At 39.7% G+C, this 19,455-nt stretch overlaps 1 protein-coding gene across 1 annotated transcript in view; it reads right to left on the reverse strand.

Moving 5' to 3' along the window:
- LSMEM1 (leucine rich single-pass membrane protein 1) overlaps nucleotides 1-15,755 on the reverse strand; it is a 62,168-nt gene extending 46,413 nt beyond the window's left edge. Inside the window, exons 1-2 of the mRNA XM_029616237.1 lie at nucleotides 15,599-15,755; nucleotides 3,903-4,039 (exon numbers count right to left, since the gene is read on the reverse strand). Coding sequence (XP_029472097.1) covers nucleotides 3,903-4,029 — 127 coding nt within the window. The 5' untranslated portion in view covers nucleotides 4,030-4,039; nucleotides 15,599-15,755. The remainder of the gene's footprint in view (nucleotides 1-3,902; nucleotides 4,040-15,598) is intronic.
- Nucleotides 15,756-19,455: the final 3,700 nt, after the last annotated feature.

Genomic DNA, 19,455 nt, shown 5'->3' on the forward strand with positions numbered 1-19,455 from the left:
GGGCCGCTTGGCAATAGTGATCATAATATGATCAAATTTGAATTAATGACTGGAAGAGGAACAGTATGCAAATCCACGGCTCTTGTGCTAAACTTTCAAAAGGGAAACTTTGATAAAATGAGAAAAATTGTTAGAAAAAAACTGAAAAGAGCAGCTACAAAAGTAAAAAGTGTGCAAAAGGCGTGGTCATTGTTAAAAAATACCATTCTAGAAGCACAGTCCAGATGTATTCCACACATTAAGAAAGGTGGAAAGAAGGCAAAACGATTACCGGCATGGTTAAAAGGGGAGAAAAAAGAAGATATTTTAGCCAAAAGATCTTCATTCAAAAATTGGAAGAAGGATCCAACAGAAGAAAATAGGATAATGCATAAACGTTGGCAAGTTAAATGTAAGACATTGATAAGACAGGCTAAGAGAGAATTTGAAAAGAAGTTGGCCGTAGAGGCAAAAACTCCCAGTAAAAACTTTTTTAAATATATCCGAAGCAAAAAGCCTGTGAGGGAGTCAGTTGGACCATTAAATGATCGAAGGGTTAAAGGGGCACTTAGAGAAGATAAGGCCATCGCAGAAAGATTAAATGATTTCTTTGCTTCGGTGTTTACTGAAGAGGATGTTGGGGAGGTGTTTACTGAAGAGGATGGGGAGGTTTTCATGGGTAATGATTCAGATGGACTGAATCAAATCATGGTGAACCTAGATGTGGTAGACCTGATTGACAAACTGAAGAGTAGTAAATCACCTGGACCAGCTGGTATTCACCCCAGAGTTCTGAAGGAACTAGAAAATGAAATTTCAGACCTATTAGTAACAATTTGTAACCTATCATTAAAATCATCCATTGTACCTGAAGACTGGAGGATAGCTAATGTAACCCCAATATTTAAAAAGGGCTCCAAGGGCGATCCGGGAAACTACAGACTGGTTAGCCTGACTTCGGTGCCAGGAAAAATAGTAGAAAGTGTTCTAAACATCAAAATCACAGAACATATAGAAAAACATGGTTTAATGGAACAAAGTCAGCATGACTTTACCCAAGGCAAGTCTTGCCTCACAAATCTGCTTCACCTTTTTGAAGGAGTTGATAAACATGTGGATAAAGGTGAACTGATAGATGTAGTGGTCTTGGATTTTCAGAAGGCGTTTGACAAAGTTCCTCATGAGAGGCTTCTAGGAAAAGTAAAAAGTCATGGGATAGGTGGCAATGTCCTTTTGTGGATTGCAAACTGGCTAAAAGACAGGAAACAGAGAGTAGGATTAAATGGACAATTTTCTCAGTGGAAGGGAGTGGGCAGTGGAGTGCCTCAGGGATCTGTATTGGGACCCTTACTTTTCAATATATTTATAAATGATCTGGAAAGAAATACGACGAGTGAGATAATCAAATTTGCAGATGATACAAAATTGTTCAGAGTAGTTAAATCACAAGCAGATTGTGATAAATTGCAGGAAGACCTTGTGAGACTAGAAAATTGGGCATCAAAATTGCAGATGAAATATAATGTGGATAAGTACAAGGTGATGTATAGGGAAAAATAACCCATACTATAGTTACAGAATGTTAGGTTCCATATTAGGTGCTACAACCCAAGAAAGAGATCTAGGCGTCATAATGGATAACACATTGAAATTGTCGGTTCAGTGTGCTGCGGCAGTCAAAAAAGCAAACAGAATGTTGGGCATTATTAGAAAGGGAATGATGAATAAAACAGAAAATGTCATAATGCTTCTGAATCGCTCCATGGTGAGACCGCACCTTGAATACTATGTACAATTCTGGTCGCCGCATCTCAAAAAAGATATAATTGCGATGGAGAAGGTGCAGAGAAAGGGCTACCAAAATGATAAGGGGAATGGAACAGCTTCCCTATGAGGAAAGACTAAAGAGGTTAGGACTTTTCACCTTGGAGAAGAGACAGCTGAGGGGGATATGATAGAGGTGTTTAAAATCATGAGAGGTCTAGAACTGGTAGATGTGAATCGGTTTGTTACTCTGTCAGATAATAGAAAGACTAGGGGGCACTCCATGAAGTTAGCATATGGCACATTTAAAACTAATTGGAGAAAGTTCTTTTTTACTCAGCGCACAATTAAACTCTGGAATTTGTTGCCAGAAGATGTGGTTAGTGCAGTTAGTATAGCTGTGTTTAAAAAAGGATTGGATAAGTTCTTGGAGAAGTCCATTACCTGCTATTAATTAAGTTGACTTAGAAAATAGCCACTGCTATTACTAGCAATGGTAACATGGAATAGACTTAGTTTTTGGGTACTTGCCAGGTTCTTATGGCCTGGATTGGCCACTGTTGGAAACAGGATGCTGGGCTTGATGGACCCTTGGACTGACCCAGTATGGCATGTTCTTATGTTTTTACTTGCAGCCCTGTGTGGCACTTTGACCTTCCTCCACCCCTCTCTCTCTCTCAGGTCCTGCCTGTGAGTTCAAAGATCTTAAATCCAGCCCTGGCAGCATACTAGAGAAACTAACAATTACCTAGGGAATAAGTACAGTGATTACTCTTTCTTCTGAAAATTAAACAGCAACCAATGTTGTGTCCTGTTTCTAAGAAAAACAGTGTCTTCATTTATACCCACAAACACAAGGCATTTTCAGTAGCTATTTATCTTTCTAACTCCTATCAAATAACCTGGACTGTGGCTGTTACTATAGTGCTTGTCTATTAAATTTCAGGTTTGCAGAGCTGATTTGCTTCCGATTGCCTAGTGGAGGAAGCATCCCATTCGATGCGTGTCCAAATAATACAGAATGAGGCCCAGAAAGAAACTGCCTCTAGAGATTCATAAGAACATGCCATACTGGGTCAGACCAAGGGTCCATCAAGCCCAGCATCCTGTTTCCAACAGTGGCCAATCCAGGCCATAAGAACCTGGCAAGTACCCAAAAACTAAGTCTATTCCATGTTACAGTTGCTAGTAATAGCGGTGGTTATTATCTAAGTCAACTTAATTAATAGCAGGTATTGGACTTCTCCTCCAAGAACTTATCCAATCCTTTCTTAAACACAGCTATACTATTACTAACTGCACTAACCACATCTTCTGGCAACAAATTCCAGAGTTTAATTGCAAAAAAAAAGTCATGTGACTTGAAAATCAAAATCTCAGCATTCACTGCAGTTTTCTTTATACTGCCAGCAAATGATAAATGTTGAACTGGTAAAAATAAAAAAGTGCTTCAAGATTTTTTACCCTTACATTGGGCTACGTTTAAGGGGCGCATGAAATTCCTACGGCATTTTTTGCATGAGTTTTGTTTTGAATACATTTTGGTGAAATTTTTTTTTCCCTTTCAGAATTTTAAGGATATGAAAGCTTGGCCAAAAGCCCATTTTACCCCTGATGGCGGCAAGGACCAAGGCTGCTGGGCACAGTTCTACCACTTTGGGATACAGGTGAGGTGGATGGGTAGGAAGGTAATAGGGGAGTGGGATGGTGGTGTGGAGGTGAAATAGAGGAGGAGGGAGTAGAAGTCTGCTGGGTGGGTGATGCCAAATATGGGAATGCCTAGAGATGTAAAAAAAAACCAAAAACAAAAACCCCCAAAACATGCTAGCACTGCTTCCAAAATGTTCTTTGAACTTGCTATAAAATGTTACTGAGTTACTTTCTAAAAATGTTTGTTATAATATTGAAATATGCTGTTTCTTTATTAAGGTGAACTTTTTATGTATTTCCTTGATTTAGTTAATAGACTCTTAAGGCTTTGAGGAATCCACTCACTGCTAATATTGTATTAAACAAAGCAGGTTGTGAGAGAAAGTATGACACAGACTCAGGAAATAGCATAGAAACAAGCATCTTCTGCACCACTCCCCAAATCTACCTATTAAGAGCTTTCAGATCTTGACAGGCATGCTGGATATAACTTTATTTGCTGTACTTACTTAAAAGGTCTTGGCAATCATTGGTGCAAAGGTTCAGTTTGTTTAAGTTATTTAAGGAATCAACTGCATAAAGTTTTCCTTCCTCATTGAAGTCAAGGAAATCAGTTTCCAGTGACGAGGCATTCATTGTGCCGTACCTGAAATTAAAAGGAATGCTTAATGAATCACACAGCACTTTGTTAGTCTTTTCTCTGAAGTGCAAACAAAACAGACTTTAGACATAATATAGTATGTTGTGCAAAATGAATTGCGCAATAGTGTTGCAAAATAAAAATGAATAAATAATTAGGAAGAACAGTGGATGCCTCATGACTCTCACAATCTATCTTGCATTATTATTATTACTTGTACTTGGCAACATTTTTTTCTGGCACAAATGTTTCTGTTAGGAAAAAAAAACATGATTTAGAGAATCTGCATGTCTCAGAAAAGTTTCATAAATGACCTTTGAATGTTATTCTACACTGACCCCTTCTCAGAAACACAAAGTACATTATCAAGTTCATTGTGAAATTCATAACCTCATCGTCCTATACTGGATTGCAGAGTCACTGTCCTGAAATCACCAGCATCTAGTATGAGCAGAGGAAGCACTCTAACATTTTTCCACTATGATGTCAGCTTGAACTAAAGGGCAAGAAGCCAAAAATGCTTTCCCATATACTGCAGTTAACACACTGTTTAATTTAAATATGACTAAAACCAGTTATGCAACTCTATGCCATAGAATTCAGCTGGGGAAAAACATTTGAAAATTCTTGACATAAAATCATTTTTATATTTATAAGAAAGCATAGAGAAGTTAAGCAAGACTCACATGCCTGGTGAAGTTGTAAAAAGAAAAAAAATGGTCTTATGTTGCATTGTTCTCACTTTCTTTATGCAACTCTGTAATTTCAGTTTAACTTAATAAATACTTTTCTTCCTTTGCAGCAAGTACAAATGATAACTTAAAACAATTCCTTGAAATTGTTTTTTGTTAGTTTCAGAATAATACAAATTCCAAATGTTCCTTTTGAAAGCCAACAGATAGACTATTAATACTTTTCTTGTGATAGTTATCTTCTTTTGATATCAGCAGGGGAGTCCCATTTGATAGGCTATTAATACTTTCTTGTGATGGTTATTATCTTCTTTTGATGTCAGCAGGGGGCCCCATTTGGCTAGAAGCCAATGCTGTATAATTTGCTAGACTACACTGACACCAATAGATATTATTGGAAAGGGGGATATCAGACTATTATAATTAACTTTTCATAGCTAGCCTATGAGATACTAATTTATATTTGAACTGATGAATGGTATAGCTTTTGGGTGGGCGATATCTGCCTGGAGCCAATGAGGGACAAGTGATTGAATACTAATTATCCTTTTTAATTAAAAGGTGGAGCTGCTTTAGGTTGGAGAGAGAGAGAGAGAGCCATGAGGCAAGATGTTTATTTGCAGCTTGGCTGCAGACCATTAAAAAAAAAGGTAAAGGAGTTTTTCTCTGCTGCTATCCTATTCAGGGAGCAGAAACAAGAATAGCCCATTGTTGTAGTTTTCTAGCAAAAGTAATTAGCTTTGTTTTGTTTTATTTTCCAGTTAGCTTCACAGTCCTAGAATAGTTGCTTGCATGCTATTAGTATTAGGCTAATTTAATTCTGGGAAGTTTCAGATTTGTGGTTTTATGTTACAACTTACAAAAAACTAATTTGCCAATCCTAATAAATTCTTCTTTCACTATAATATCTTGTGCGTCTGTTTCCTATAGAGTATAAGAATCCAAATGTGTTATGTCAATGTGCATGCACTGATTTTGTTTACATTATTTGCAATAATAATATTATGTTTATTTTATGTTATGTTATTTTTATTTTCTGCTCCACCCTTTCTTCTTCATCCCTGGAAGAAACTTTAGATGTGTAGGCATGTTACACGTTGCCATTCTAAATCACATAGCTGACAGTTGGAGTTATGTGGCCCCTCCCATAGATATGGGATCATAGTTGCATAGTTGCATAGTTGCATTAGCAACTACATTGCACTTCAAGATGATAAAGAGTTACATTTTCAGCTTACAAAGTTAGATACACTTATCTAGCTATCTTAAGAACATAAGAAAATGCCATACTGGGTCAGACCAAGGGTCCATCAAGCCCAGCATCCTGTTTCCAACAGTGGCCAATTCAGGCCATAAGAACCTGGCAAGTACCCAAAAACTAAGTCTATTCCATGTAACCATTGCTAATGGTGAATATTCAATGGTGCAGCCACATCGTTGACTATACCCAATTTTCTTAAAGATAGCTGGATAAGTTAATCCAGCTAACTTTAGAACTATTCTATGCAGGGCCGGAGGAACCACTAGGACAGCTGTGGTTCCTCCGGCCTGTGCCTAGGGCGCCGAGACTTAGGGGGCACCGTGGCAGGCAGCAGAATTTTGAAAGGGCAAAAAGGATTTTTCCTTACAAAGATGCAGTTAATTGAAATTTCAAATAAGTTCAAATTTCAAATAGAACAAAGTACATGCAGCAATATCAGAATCTAAATAAAAATATGATATGCTCTATCTGAATTGCCTAAGAGCAAATTAAGTATTACCTGCGTTGCCATTATAAAATCATGGAGATGAACAACTCACATAACACTATGAGCATTTATAATGATATTAACATTTCAATCCTTTTACTAAAATGATGCAATTTTAGTTTAAACAATCATACATCAAAGTCACAATATTTTATTTATAAAAAAAAAAATCAAACAACCCAAGTAATTTATAACCTCTGTTATTTTGAGCCTAGGAAGAAGCTTGTCTGCATGGGTCCCAAAATTATTATAAACTGACTACATTTGCATTTGGTCTGTTATTTTTCAAAAAAAAAAAAAGAGTATGAGCTAATTTGTCTATTCTTCCACAGCTGTCTGATGGCATTTGCTTCTTTTAAACATGCTTTCCAAAATCTGAAATTGTAAACAACGATAGTAGAAATAGTTTTTATTTGGACCCCATAAGGATACTAGCAACAGGTGGAACACATACAAATCATTTTCCAAATTAAGTCCATTTACAAACTACCAAAAACAAAAGTACACCAGATTTTATAAGATACGCGAGTAGCCGCGCGTATCTTATAAAATCCGGGGTCGGCGCGCGCAAGGGGGTGCACATTTGTGCAACCTGCGCGCGCCAAGCCCAGCACGGCCTGCCTGTTCCCTCCGAGGCCGCTCCGATTTCGGAGCGGCCTTGGAGGGAACTTTTCTTCGCCCTCCCCCCACCTTCCCCTCCCTTCCCCTCCCTAACCCACCCCCCCCCCCCCCCCGGCCCTATCTAAACCCCCCCTTACCTTTGTCGGCAAAGTTACTTTGCGCGCGTCGCCGGCAGCCCCACTCCGTCCTCCGGTCCCGGGGGCGTGGTCTGGAGGCCTCGACCACGCCCCCGGGCCGGCGCCACGCCCCCGGGCCCACCCCCGAAACGCCACGGCATGCCCCCGAAACGCCGTGTCGTTTCAGGAATGCCCCCGGACACGCCCCCTCCCTCCCCATTTCGAAAGCCCTGGGACTTACGCGCGTCCCGGGGCTTTATGCGCGCCGGCGGCCTATGCAAAATAGGCGCGCCTGCGGCCTATGCAAAATAGGCGCGCCAGCGCGCGAGGGCCCTGCGCGCGTAAATCCTGCTGGATTTACACGCGCAGGGGTTTTAAAATCCGCCCCTCAGAATATACTGAACCACAAAGACAAGAAGGTCAAAAGATAATTATTGGATCATGAAGAATAAATCAAACATGAGAATGTAAGATTCTCAAAACAACCCTTTGACTAAGATGTGAAACTATCATTTCATTTTAATTTTCCATACTCTTTACCTTAAGTACTAGATCAATTATTAATACATACTAGATAATTTCACTGGATAGATATTAATGCCTGCCTATGAATACCACCTCTGTAACCAATCATTATTTGTTGAGTTATAACCTTGAATGTCACTTTGTAAACTGTTGTGATCTATACATGGAACGATGGTATATAAAATGTCTAAATAAATAAATAAATAAATAAATAAATAAATACCTAGAGCCAGATATATTAAAGTATTTCTCCCACTATATAGCCAAATAAAAACTGCTTAGTGCATCTGGGCCGAGTAGTGTGTTACCTATTGTAATTGCTTGTTGATGGGTTGGAGAGCTCACAAGTGTTCTGCTACTTCCTGTATCAAGCTGCTTGTACTGTTTGGCCCTGCTTTCTGGCAAGGTGGAGACTGGTTGGTTCAGGGACATGGTCACAACATTGCAGAGTTGTAATGCTGTGGCTATGCCTCTGCACTATGCAATTTATTCTGGCACATTACAGAGCCTTTCACTTCTAAGCCAATTATTCTCTGCAATGAATATGCATGAGATATTTCTACATACATCAGAGACCTAAGGTATGCAAATTTATCTCAGGCATATTTTTTTTATAGCTTATCCTGAAAAACAGACTGGTTAGTTGTGCCTCTAGGACTGGGTTGGGAAACACTGCTGTAGGACACCAGTTCAAATCCCAGGTGTGGCAGCCTAGCTGAAATAAAACAGCAGTTTCAGTCCAGCTTCAGGGGCTCTACATCTCATCAATGACAAAGACATGATGAAGATGATCACTGTGGACAGATAAGGATGTTTTGGGTTTTTTTTTTTCCATTTTTTAGTCATTTAGAATGAAGAGATCTTTGCAGGTCAGCAAATGGCCTTTCCTTGCAGCCTGGTTTTGATTCATTTCTGATGTTCAATTAAGAACTGATTAATAACCACTGAATGAGGTACTGAGTCAGCCACTAAGGCAGTATCCATTAACAATTACATCATCACATTCTAAATAATCAAGGCCTGGACATATTCTGCCAGCTACATTTTTTTCTTAAGTTGCAAAAAAAAATATTTGGGGCACCTTAAAGGATATATGACCCTGTCCCATGGAAATGTATTCTTGTGCATGATTTTTTTTTTTTTTTGCACACTTTCATATCACACAAATAAAGACCTATTTGAATTTTGAAATGGTTGAAAAAAGTGGAAGAAAGAAGAGTAAAAACAGAGAAAGGTTAATAGAAATGAGTTTTGTTAATTGGAAGTACAACAAATGGTACCCAAATATTGTGTACAATAAAGTGATTTCCAAGATGTATCAAAGCTGAAATGGAGGTATTGGGCTCCTGAACACTGCTGTTTATAATGCCATCCACAACACTAAATGTACAGCTGGGGAATAGTGTTTTTCTTCATTGGAGTATAGGATTAAAGCTCTATTCATCTGTGCTGTTTCCTCCTCCTCCTCCATTTCCTCCAGTACTATGTTTCCTTGCAATAGCTCAGAGAAAGGGGTTCATCTCCAGTCCCCCAAAAGCTTAAAACCCACCTGGTGGGTTGCAGGATAGCCATAGTAAATATTCATTATACAGACATATTTATTTCTGCTTGATTTAAGAATCGGTTTTATGTGCAGTTTGGTTTCCTGGAAGCCAGAGCTGGTTGTGACGCTTGAAGAACTGCAGTAGGTTGATAGATGTCTTGCTTTGGTTCCAGTGTTGCATTTTCCTGTCACAGGATTAATGGATGGATGCAGTACCATACTCTATTTTGTCATGGTGAAAATTTGCTTCATGTTATTGATATTGTAAGAATAAAGTAATAAAAGCACAATGGCAGAATCACCTCCATTGGAAATACCTTTTCTTTAACATTTTAAATCCAGATATCATGCATTCTTTTTAGTGTTTAATTCATTCATCTTTTATATATAATATATTAAATTCATATATATATTTACAATATTTTCAACATCCCAAGGTTCAGCTTCACAAACATTTATTTATTTATTTAAAGTTTTTTTATACCGATTTTCCTGCATAAAATGCATATCAAACCGGTTTACAATGAAACAGAATGAGCAGGAAGTAAAATTCCTTAGTCTTATACATTTAAACGTCAATAATGAAATAATTTTAAACAAAGCAAAAAGCTAAATAACATTAATAAAAGTTAAATTATTAACATAAACATAAATATAATTATATTAGAAGGAGCACAAAGGTTAGCATGAAGGGGAGCACAAAGGGGAAAACCCCTTTGTCACGCCCGGCACGCGACACCTGGTGTAATCGCGCCGTTAATCGGGTCGCCGCTGGCTGGTCGTCATGACATCGGGGGGGGGGGGGGGCGAGTCTTCACATCGCTGATTTTCTCTTTTAACATCTCAGTTCATTTTTACTATTTTTTGGTGTCTTTTTCTCACAAGATGTAGTTTTCTTTAAGTGCCCGATGGTAGTGGGCTGCCCCTCTGTAACAGCGCCTGGTGGAATCGCGCTGTTACAGAGGGGCAAACATGCCAGCTGATTAATGCCTACTTAATCACAACACGTGATTTTATCTTTCTTTATGAACATGCACATTTGGGCAACAGAACTGGCCTTCCTGCTTGGTATCTTTTAAAACTTGAGAATAAGAGCATTTTAAAAACACCAATCTTGAATGAAAATTAAGTGGCTATAGAAATAAGAGCATTAAGTATCTTGAAGTGAATCAGACTCAGCAAGTTGGTCTAGTTTTCCAGAAGAATTACCCACAAGAATACAAACAGCCATTCCCTTTGGTTAACATCCTTCTCTCTGGTTCATATCCCTCCTATAGTGCAAATGCAGACCAGGCTAATGGCTTAGAACCTACCTAAATTACACATCAGGCCACCATTACACCATGGTAAAAGTGTGAAACTATTATTCTATAGCACCAATGGTTTACACACTGCAACAAACCAGCATTTTCTAGCATATGTATTGTTAGGTATTCTAAGACACAAAGCTTGGACCAATAGGCAGGGCTGACCCTAAGCCAAGTGAAATGGCAAAATGGAGGAAAGGGGGAGGGGCCTCTCTTAAAATATGGACTTTCTTGCTTCTCTCCACTACAATCAAAGAGCCTCTTCTCCAGCTGGGCAGTCTACGGTCAACTGAGCATTAGCAACCATTCAAAGTGCTACTTTGGAAGTAGAAGATGCCCCTTAAGCCTTCACCTTGAGATAAACTCAATTACATCAGTCCTCACCAGCCTACCTCCAGCTGCCATCCTCTACCTCCACTCTCGGATCAACCTTCCAGACATCAAACCTAGCCCATTTCCACCAGTCTATAACTCATCCCTTCTCCCTTTCCCTCTTATGTCGCTCTGCTTTTCGCTTGCCGTAAGGGCCATCCCCTGCAACAGTTGTTTGCTTCTAGCAGCACTGGTCTTGGGTCTCGTACTGAGTTTGAGTTGCACAGTACCCAAACTCCCACACTGTCCTCATGAGAGAGGGTGAGAGTTTGGGCATCTCACTGCTCAAACTCACTAAAAGACAATGTGCCAGGATGCTACAGCTGATCGAAGAAGGGTGCAAGGGGAAAATATAACATAAGATTTGCCATAGTGGGTCAGACCAAAGGTCCATCAAGCCCAGTATCCTATTTCCAACTGTGGCCAATCCAAGAACCTGGCAGGATCCCACAAAATGCCATGCTGCTTATCCCAGGGATAAGCAGTAGATGTGCCCAGGTTCACCTTAATAATGATTTATGGACTTTTCTTCCAGGAACTTGTCCAAACCTTTTTAAAACCAGCTACACTAAGTGCTTGTACCACATCCTCTGGCAACAAACTCCAGAGTTTGTGTGTTGAGTAAAAAAAAAAAAATTCTATTTGTCTTAAATGTATCACCTAGTAATTTCATTGCATGTTCCCTAGTCTTTGTACTTTTTGAAAGAGTAAACAACCAATTTGCATGGAGTGAGTACTCAGAAGCAGAACATTGTGCCAGTGCCTAGTAATGCCCTTGATTTACAATTGGCATTCTGCTTATACTGTATATTCAGATATTAGAAACATCAAAGTCATATTTCATAAATAGCAGAACAAAGCCAAGGTCAGAATAGGTCATCAAGCACAGAGATTGCTAAAGCAGTAGAAAATAGGGCATTCTATAACAATGTTTTCAATCTATGCAGGGTCACCCTGTTTACAAACGGAGATGGTAAACGGGTTTAGCTGAAGTGTGTTGGCATGGAAGCAACTGTGTCCAGCATTGCTTGACAGCATGATATGAAAGACTAATGCATAGGGATGTGCAGCCAGAAAACAATTATTTTTGTTTTGTCTTATTTTTATTTGTTTTGGGTTAGTACACACTAAAGTGAAAATGAATAAAACAAACCCCCATCCCTAGTAATACATCACTTTATTAAGGCAGCTCTTAGAATACCAGAATGTCCTAATGCATTGACTATGAACTGCATCTTTTCTTCATAGTGCTTGCATATAATATGTTTGTCATTTTTTAAAATATCCATAAAAATCACATCTTAAGATGCTAGTTATGTTTTCAGTAAATAGCATCATTGGACTTTTCCAGAATTAGTAGTGGTGTGGCCTCTTTATTACACTGACAAACATCCCAAATGACCTCAGTTTGCTCCCTGCATGTTGCTCCTGTGACACAGAGCCCGTTACCTTGTCCTAACTTCCCACATGCTGTCTTATTATAGACAGGAATATACAGGTCTGAATGCAACAATTTTTTTAAAGATCCATTTATGTAAAATTATGAAATATCAAATAATACTTTCTAATTGATCTAATTGATTAAACATTTCAACAGACGTGCTCACCTTTCTTACTAATTATAAATGTATGAGAGGAAGGATGAGCATGGTGGTAGATTTTTCTGCTGCTGATTTTGCATTTTTTTTTCTCTCAACTTTCCCTTCTGTGTGCAATGTTCAGAACTTTGCTATATGTGACTGTTAAAAATAATTGAAAGTTAAGGCCTCCTTCTATTCCTCCCATGCTGCGGATAAATTTAGGCTGGCCCAAATGTGCAATATTGAGTATTTAGTATTATTCACAGTACCAACCCAGGGAGGAGGGAGGAGTTTAAATAACATTACACAAACTAATTGTGGTTAGAGTTGTGTTACTTAATGAAAGTATTTTCTGCAATACATTAAAACTAATTTCACATATAGTATATGTTACCACAGGCTGCTGAAACCTTTGCTGCTTCTTACAATTATTATATCAAAAGATCTTACAACATGAGAGCAAGTTATTTGAACATCTTTAGTTGAATTAACACATTTTCTAACAGCTAAAGCCTGAAATCAGATCTTCAAATTGCTGTGCATTAGACTAATGGAAAATTCATCCATTCATGAGGGTTAATGGGTAACACTGCTGGGAGACTCTGCATTTAAACAGCAAGAAATAGTTTGTTAAATTTAAAACAGGAAACATTATATACTGTACCCTTGGCTGGCAGAACAGTTAAAAGAGATCACACATGCCTTAAGAAGCAAAGCTAAATATAATGTAATCAGTATGTAATGATATAGATTTGATATGAAAACTATATATGCAGCACATGATAATTAATTAATCAATATTGATTCTTCAATATGACAGAAATATAAATGGGCACTAGACCCTTGTAATCTCTCTTATTTTCCCTACAATATTGCACAGACATAACTTGACCTCTACCTTTACCAATACCAAGAATCCTCTGTTCCTGTCCCATGACTATTGTTTTGATTGGGGTGTTTCCTCTTGCAACTTTGAGCTTCCAGCTCAACTCGGCAGTAGAGTTGGGATATGAGCTTTGATTTGCAACTACCCAGGAATATTTTATACCCCAGTAGCCAGCCAGAATACAGGAAAGCAGAGCACCTCAGCTTTGAGGAGTGGGGGTGAGGAAGGGCTTGACCCTCCTCCCCAAGGAAAGGGTTAGGTGCTCTTTAAACCTTCCCCTCATTCCTAAGAATCTATCAAGCCCCTGCCCCTGTCTCTCTCACCCTAGCCCCAGCACCATCCCCACCCTGTGTGTGAAGAACCGCAGTTTCACCTTCCTTCAGCCACATGCAGCACTGTAGATGGTGGATGACCACCCTGATTATATATCAACCCCCCCCCCCCCCCCCCCGCCAAACTTAATTTTAATACAGTTATTACAGTGAAATGCCACAGCCAGGGACCAGCTAATACAACAAAACTGTATATATATATATGATGTATACTCGTGACTTGAATTCAAAACAGCATCATATTTAAGGAAATATCAATAGCTGATACCATGTAGTCTCATATACGGGACCAGAGAAACCTCATATAAAAATGGCGGGCTTTACTTCCAATAGCCCCGAATGCCACTATAATATAATTGTGCAGTCGCAGATAAATATTCGGACCGTCACCAGTTTTTAATCATTGGTTTCTCTGTGATATCACAGTGATATGGTGACGGTCCGAATATTTATCTGTGACTGCACAATTATATTATAGTGGCATTCGAGGCTATTGGAAGTAAAGCCCGCCATTTTTATATGAGGTTTCTCTGGTCCCGTATATGAGACTACATGGTATCAGCTATTGATATTTCCTTAAATATGATGCTGTTTTGAATTCACAGCCAGGGACCAAGCATCAGGGCTCCTTACTACACCCTCCAATTTGGGCCTTAAATCAAAGCACTAGGGGTCACCATTGTGCAATGACTGTGCCCCCTTCCTCCCCAGTGGCTGTGAGCGCTGCGACTGTAGTATCCCCAGTCCCAGCCGACCTGGGCAATGGAAGACCTGAGCCACGAATGCAACTCAGTACTGCCATTAAGTCACTGGGCCAATCATAACCCATGGCATTTTTTTTTTTTTTTAATAAGACACAGCAAATGCCAAAATTCTGAACATAGATTCTGAAAGGATTTTTCCTTACAAAGATGCAGTTAATTGAAATTTCAAATAAGTTCAAATTTCAAATAGAACAAAGTACATGCAGCAATATCAGAATCTAAATAAAAATATGATATGCTCTATCTGAATTGCCTAAGAGCAAATTAACTATTACCTGCGTTGCCCTTATAAAATCATGGAGATGAACAACTCACATAACACTATGAGCATTTATAATGATATTAACATTTCAAACCTTTACTAAAATGATGCAATTTTAGTTTAAACAATCATACATCAAAGTCACAATATTTTATTTATAAAAAAACAAAACAAAAAAAAAAATCAAACAACCCAAGTAATTTATAACCTCAGTTATTTTGAGCCTAGGAAGAAGCTTGTCTGCATGGGTCCCAAAATTATTATAAACTGACTACATTTGCATTTGGTCTGTTATTAAAAAAAAAAAAAAAAAAAAAAAGAGTATGAGCTAATTTGTCTATTCTTCCACAGCTGTCTGATGGCATTTGCTTCTTTTAAACATGCTTTCCAAAATCTGAAATTGTAAACAACGATAGTAGAAATAGTTTTTATTTGGACCCCATAAGGATACTAGCAACAGGTGGAACACATACAAATCATTTTCCAAATTAAGTCCATTTACAAACTACCAAAAACAAAACAACAGTAGAAGGAGCAGGCTGTCATTGGAGCATCTGAGCCAATGGGTTGGGACTTGCTATTTTAGTACTTAACCCTCAGAAGAGAAGCAACTATATTAAGTACTCTATATCTTTTATGACAACAGAGAAAGCAAAATTTCTGCCAATTAGCGATTCTAAAGAATCTCTTTCCATCACTAAAGGGCATGGGCATATCTTTGAAACAGTAGATCAGTTGAAAACCACATCGCTCCCTGGGGAAGTCTCTTAGTTAATTACACAACTGAATACAAATAGAACACAAATTCATTACTTACAATCACTTGACTTCAAGCTTGTTAGAGGAATGAAATTCCCTCAACATCAAGCTCCAGCAGAACCAAAAAATATATAGTGTTTAATTTCTTCCTTTTAGCCCCATGGTAGCTTGTGAACTCCAAGATCTTTTCAGTCCAGCTACAGTATGAAACTGATGATCACATCAAATCTATACTTAGAGTGCCTTTTAGCCAAGTGCTCCAGTTTCCAAATATTGCTACCCAATAGTCTATTACTGAAACTAGTATTCAGGTTACAGATCCTACCTTGTTGGCTTTCTATTAAAATGTGGCAAGATTAGGATCAGCACTGCTGCAATTTATTTGGAGATTTAGGTGTGCTAGCATCAGCTACCAAATGTTCATGAGAAATAAAACAAATATGGAGGAACAAATGCCAGATTTTACATTTTACAACTGTCCATATCAAATGTGTTTTCTTTGAGAATGGCTAGCCAATGATTATAAATTCTGTTTAGCAAGGAGATAGACAACATAATAGCTCCATATTTACCATTGAGCATAACATATCTAACTGAGCAGAAGGTTCTAAAAAGATTAAAATCCCACCCTTTAGTAATACTACTTATAATGGCATGGAGGTAAGGGACTAGTTACAAGGTCGTCTTTTGTTTTTTTGCCTCTAGTAGGCAGCAGTGTTGCTAGGTACCTAAAAGAACCAGGGCATGGGATCATAAGACCTCCTTTTCCCTTCTCCCAAGATTTTGATAATTAACTCATTCACGATCAATAGCTTCCCCTCAACCTAAGAACAATCCTATAAAATCACATAATTGGACATCACACAATTGATCTACGTTCCCATATATTTGTCTCTAGACAGAGGAACCTTCTAGGTAACAAAGAAAGCCTTGGCCAGTTTCAAACATCTAGTAAAACTTATCACTTAAATTATTTGAGCATCAATTGATAAAAAATTCTATATAGGAGTGAAGACTAGAGTCTATACAGGATAGGATAGAATGCAATATAAAAATTGCAGCTCAAGTTCTACAGCACACTGTACTGACAGAAACTCCCCTAACAAAGAGTGCAGCTCAGAACAAGGACATTTCCCCTTGCCTCTCTCTCACACACAAACACACTTAAACTCGCAGGCTCCCTCTCTTACACACTCACATGGTCTCAGCCCCACAGACTCCCTGTCACACACACCAGCTTATTCCCACAGGCTCCCACTCTCGCACATATTTCTCTCAACTCTACAGGTTCCCTCATGCCCACAAGCTGACCCACACACACACATACATACATGCTCTCATTCACATGCGCACTCGCAGTGGCTTTCCCTCTGAGCCTTCCCCTTTCTTCTGCATCTCTTCTTTGGCTGCCGAAGGATGGGGGTCCATGGCCATCTCTCAGTCAAGCCTTCTCTTTGGCCACCACAGAATGAAGTCTGCAGCAGCCCTGCTAGGCCTCTCCTTTTCTTTGCAGCCTGACCTCCCTTGAAGGAAACGTGGAGCACCACAATGATCCAAAGCTGATCACAAGTTTAAGGCATCAGGAAAATTGGCATAGTAATATATTCTGAGAAAGGGTTATCCAAAAGGGAACATTTGCATAGGAATATTTTCCAATTCGAAGTGTTCTAGAAAACCCCCTCATCTGATCATAGAAACATAGAAACATAGAAATGACCGCAGAAGAAGACTAAACGGCCCATCCAGTCTGCCCAGCAAGCCACGCAATTCATCCATTTATTTTTTTTCCCCCACCCTTTTTCTCCCTCCCACCCATCACTATTGGCTTCCAGCACCCTCCGGCCCCAACTCCCTTCCACCCCTCCACCATGCAGAGAGCAGCGCCGTATCCGCATCCCAGTGAACATCCAGCTCAATCAGGGGTAGCAACCGCCGCAACAAGCAGGCCACACCCCTGCCCCATACTCTTACCCACCCCTGCTTTGTTTGTTTGTTTCTTGGTTTTTGTTTTTTTTTGTGGAGATGGCAGCCCTCCGTGAAGGCGGAACACCAACCACTGGCCACTGGCATCCCGCTCCGTGAATGCCTCTGTGGCTACTGCCGCTCCGTGCAGTGTTTTGCTGCCTGAAGGTGGAACCCCCAACTACTGGCCACTGGCATCCCGCTCCGTGAATGCCTCTGTGGCTACTGCCGCTCCGTGCAGTGTTTTGCTGCCTGAAGGTGGAACACCGACTACTGGCCACTGGCATCCCGCTCCGTGAATGCCTCTGTGGCTACTGCCGCTCCGTGCAGTGTTTTGCTGCCTGAAGGTGGAACACCGACTTCTGGCCACTGGCATCCCGCTCCATGAATGCCTCTGTGGCTACTGCCGCTCCGTGCAGTGTTTTGCTGCCTCCTCTTTATTTACGCCCACTAGACTTGATGGATCCACAGTGTTTATCTCAGAATAGTAGCACATTTATGCATCTAAAAAGTATGCGCTTATCTGCTGCACAAATTGCAGAACCTATTGATTACCAGCCATGGTAGGTGGTTAGGTTTATACTAGACTTAAGAGAAAATCTTTGCAAGAAACAGGGGATTCACCTCAAGACCTGCAATCTACAGCATATGATGAAGTATATTGCCCTTCTAGATGTACTAACTGCTGTCTAAAACATTTTAGAAAGCCTCAGGTCAAAGGAAAGAGGCTATAGGTAATTATATGATGCAGTAATAAAAGGCTTTAAGCAGTCCTTCTATTCGCACAGTTCATTACATATTAAAACATACTACACTGTAGAAGGATGATGGGGTCTAAACCTTTGAACCACATTATAAGAGGCGAGCCCTAAACATGGCCAAATATTCAGCTGCCACCACTTAACTGGATAAGTCTGTACTTATCTGGGTAAGTAGCGCTGAATATCAAACTTGAAGACATGAACTTGAGAGCCAACCTTTGACCACATTATACACAATTTTACATTATATTGAGCCATATTATATCAGGCCCACAGTTTACTTATATACCTGCAACATAAATAACAAAAGACATGACACCGTATATTTAGTCAAAACCTAAATAAACCTTTAGCAAGAATAGTTTCATTCAAATGCTCTTTCTTAATCAATCACAGCCCTAAGCAGCCTAGAGAGAAAGGAGAGGATATACACTTGATAGCCTTCAAATCTCATTATCTTGTTTAAAGGCAGCTGCTTCAAACATCTTCCAGACCAAGTCGGGATATATGGTTTATACTATAATATGAGGTTTAACCGCTTAAACTGATACTAGGTGTAGTGGGGGAAAAAAAACCCCACCACTCTGGACAATTAAATGTGCTCAACCTAGAAATGTAATCCAATTTGTAACATACATACTCTCCCCCAGAACTGTTCAAGGCATAGACATCAGCATGGGGTAGGCTACAGGGCAAGCCATGCAAAATGTAGCTCTGGAACCAGCAAGCAGAAGAGATGGTGACCTCTCCCACCCTCCTCCTGCCCAGCAGTGCTCTCTGCCTCCCATGATCCTCCCCCCTTTCTGTGCAGCTTGCTCTTTGTGGAAGTTAGGGACATAAGAACATAAGAACATAAGGGGGCCTAGAAAGGGGAGGATGGTCATGAGTAGACACTCTTCAGCTTTGCTGCTGTTACTGGACTCGCTGAGCAGACATTGAGTTGAGCTAGACATGGGGTAGGGAACAGGGAGGAGAGATGGAGAACAGGGGGTGGGAACTAGAGAAGAGCAAGTAGAAAAGACAAGATGAGGAAGCAGGAGGAAAAAAGTTTGGTTCAGGGGGATAGAGAACAAGCAGGGAGGGGAAGGAGGAGGGGTCAGAGAAGGCTGAATTGCTAAAAGGGGTTAGGTAGAGGACAAGGGCTGGGGTGGAGGGAATAGAGAGACAGTGGGTGAGAGCAGGTATGCTGAAG

Source organism: Rhinatrema bivittatum, chromosome 9, assembly GCF_901001135.1.
Source record: "Rhinatrema bivittatum chromosome 9, aRhiBiv1.1, whole genome shotgun sequence".
NCBI lineage: Eukaryota > Metazoa > Chordata > Amphibia > Gymnophiona > Rhinatrematidae > Rhinatrema > Rhinatrema bivittatum.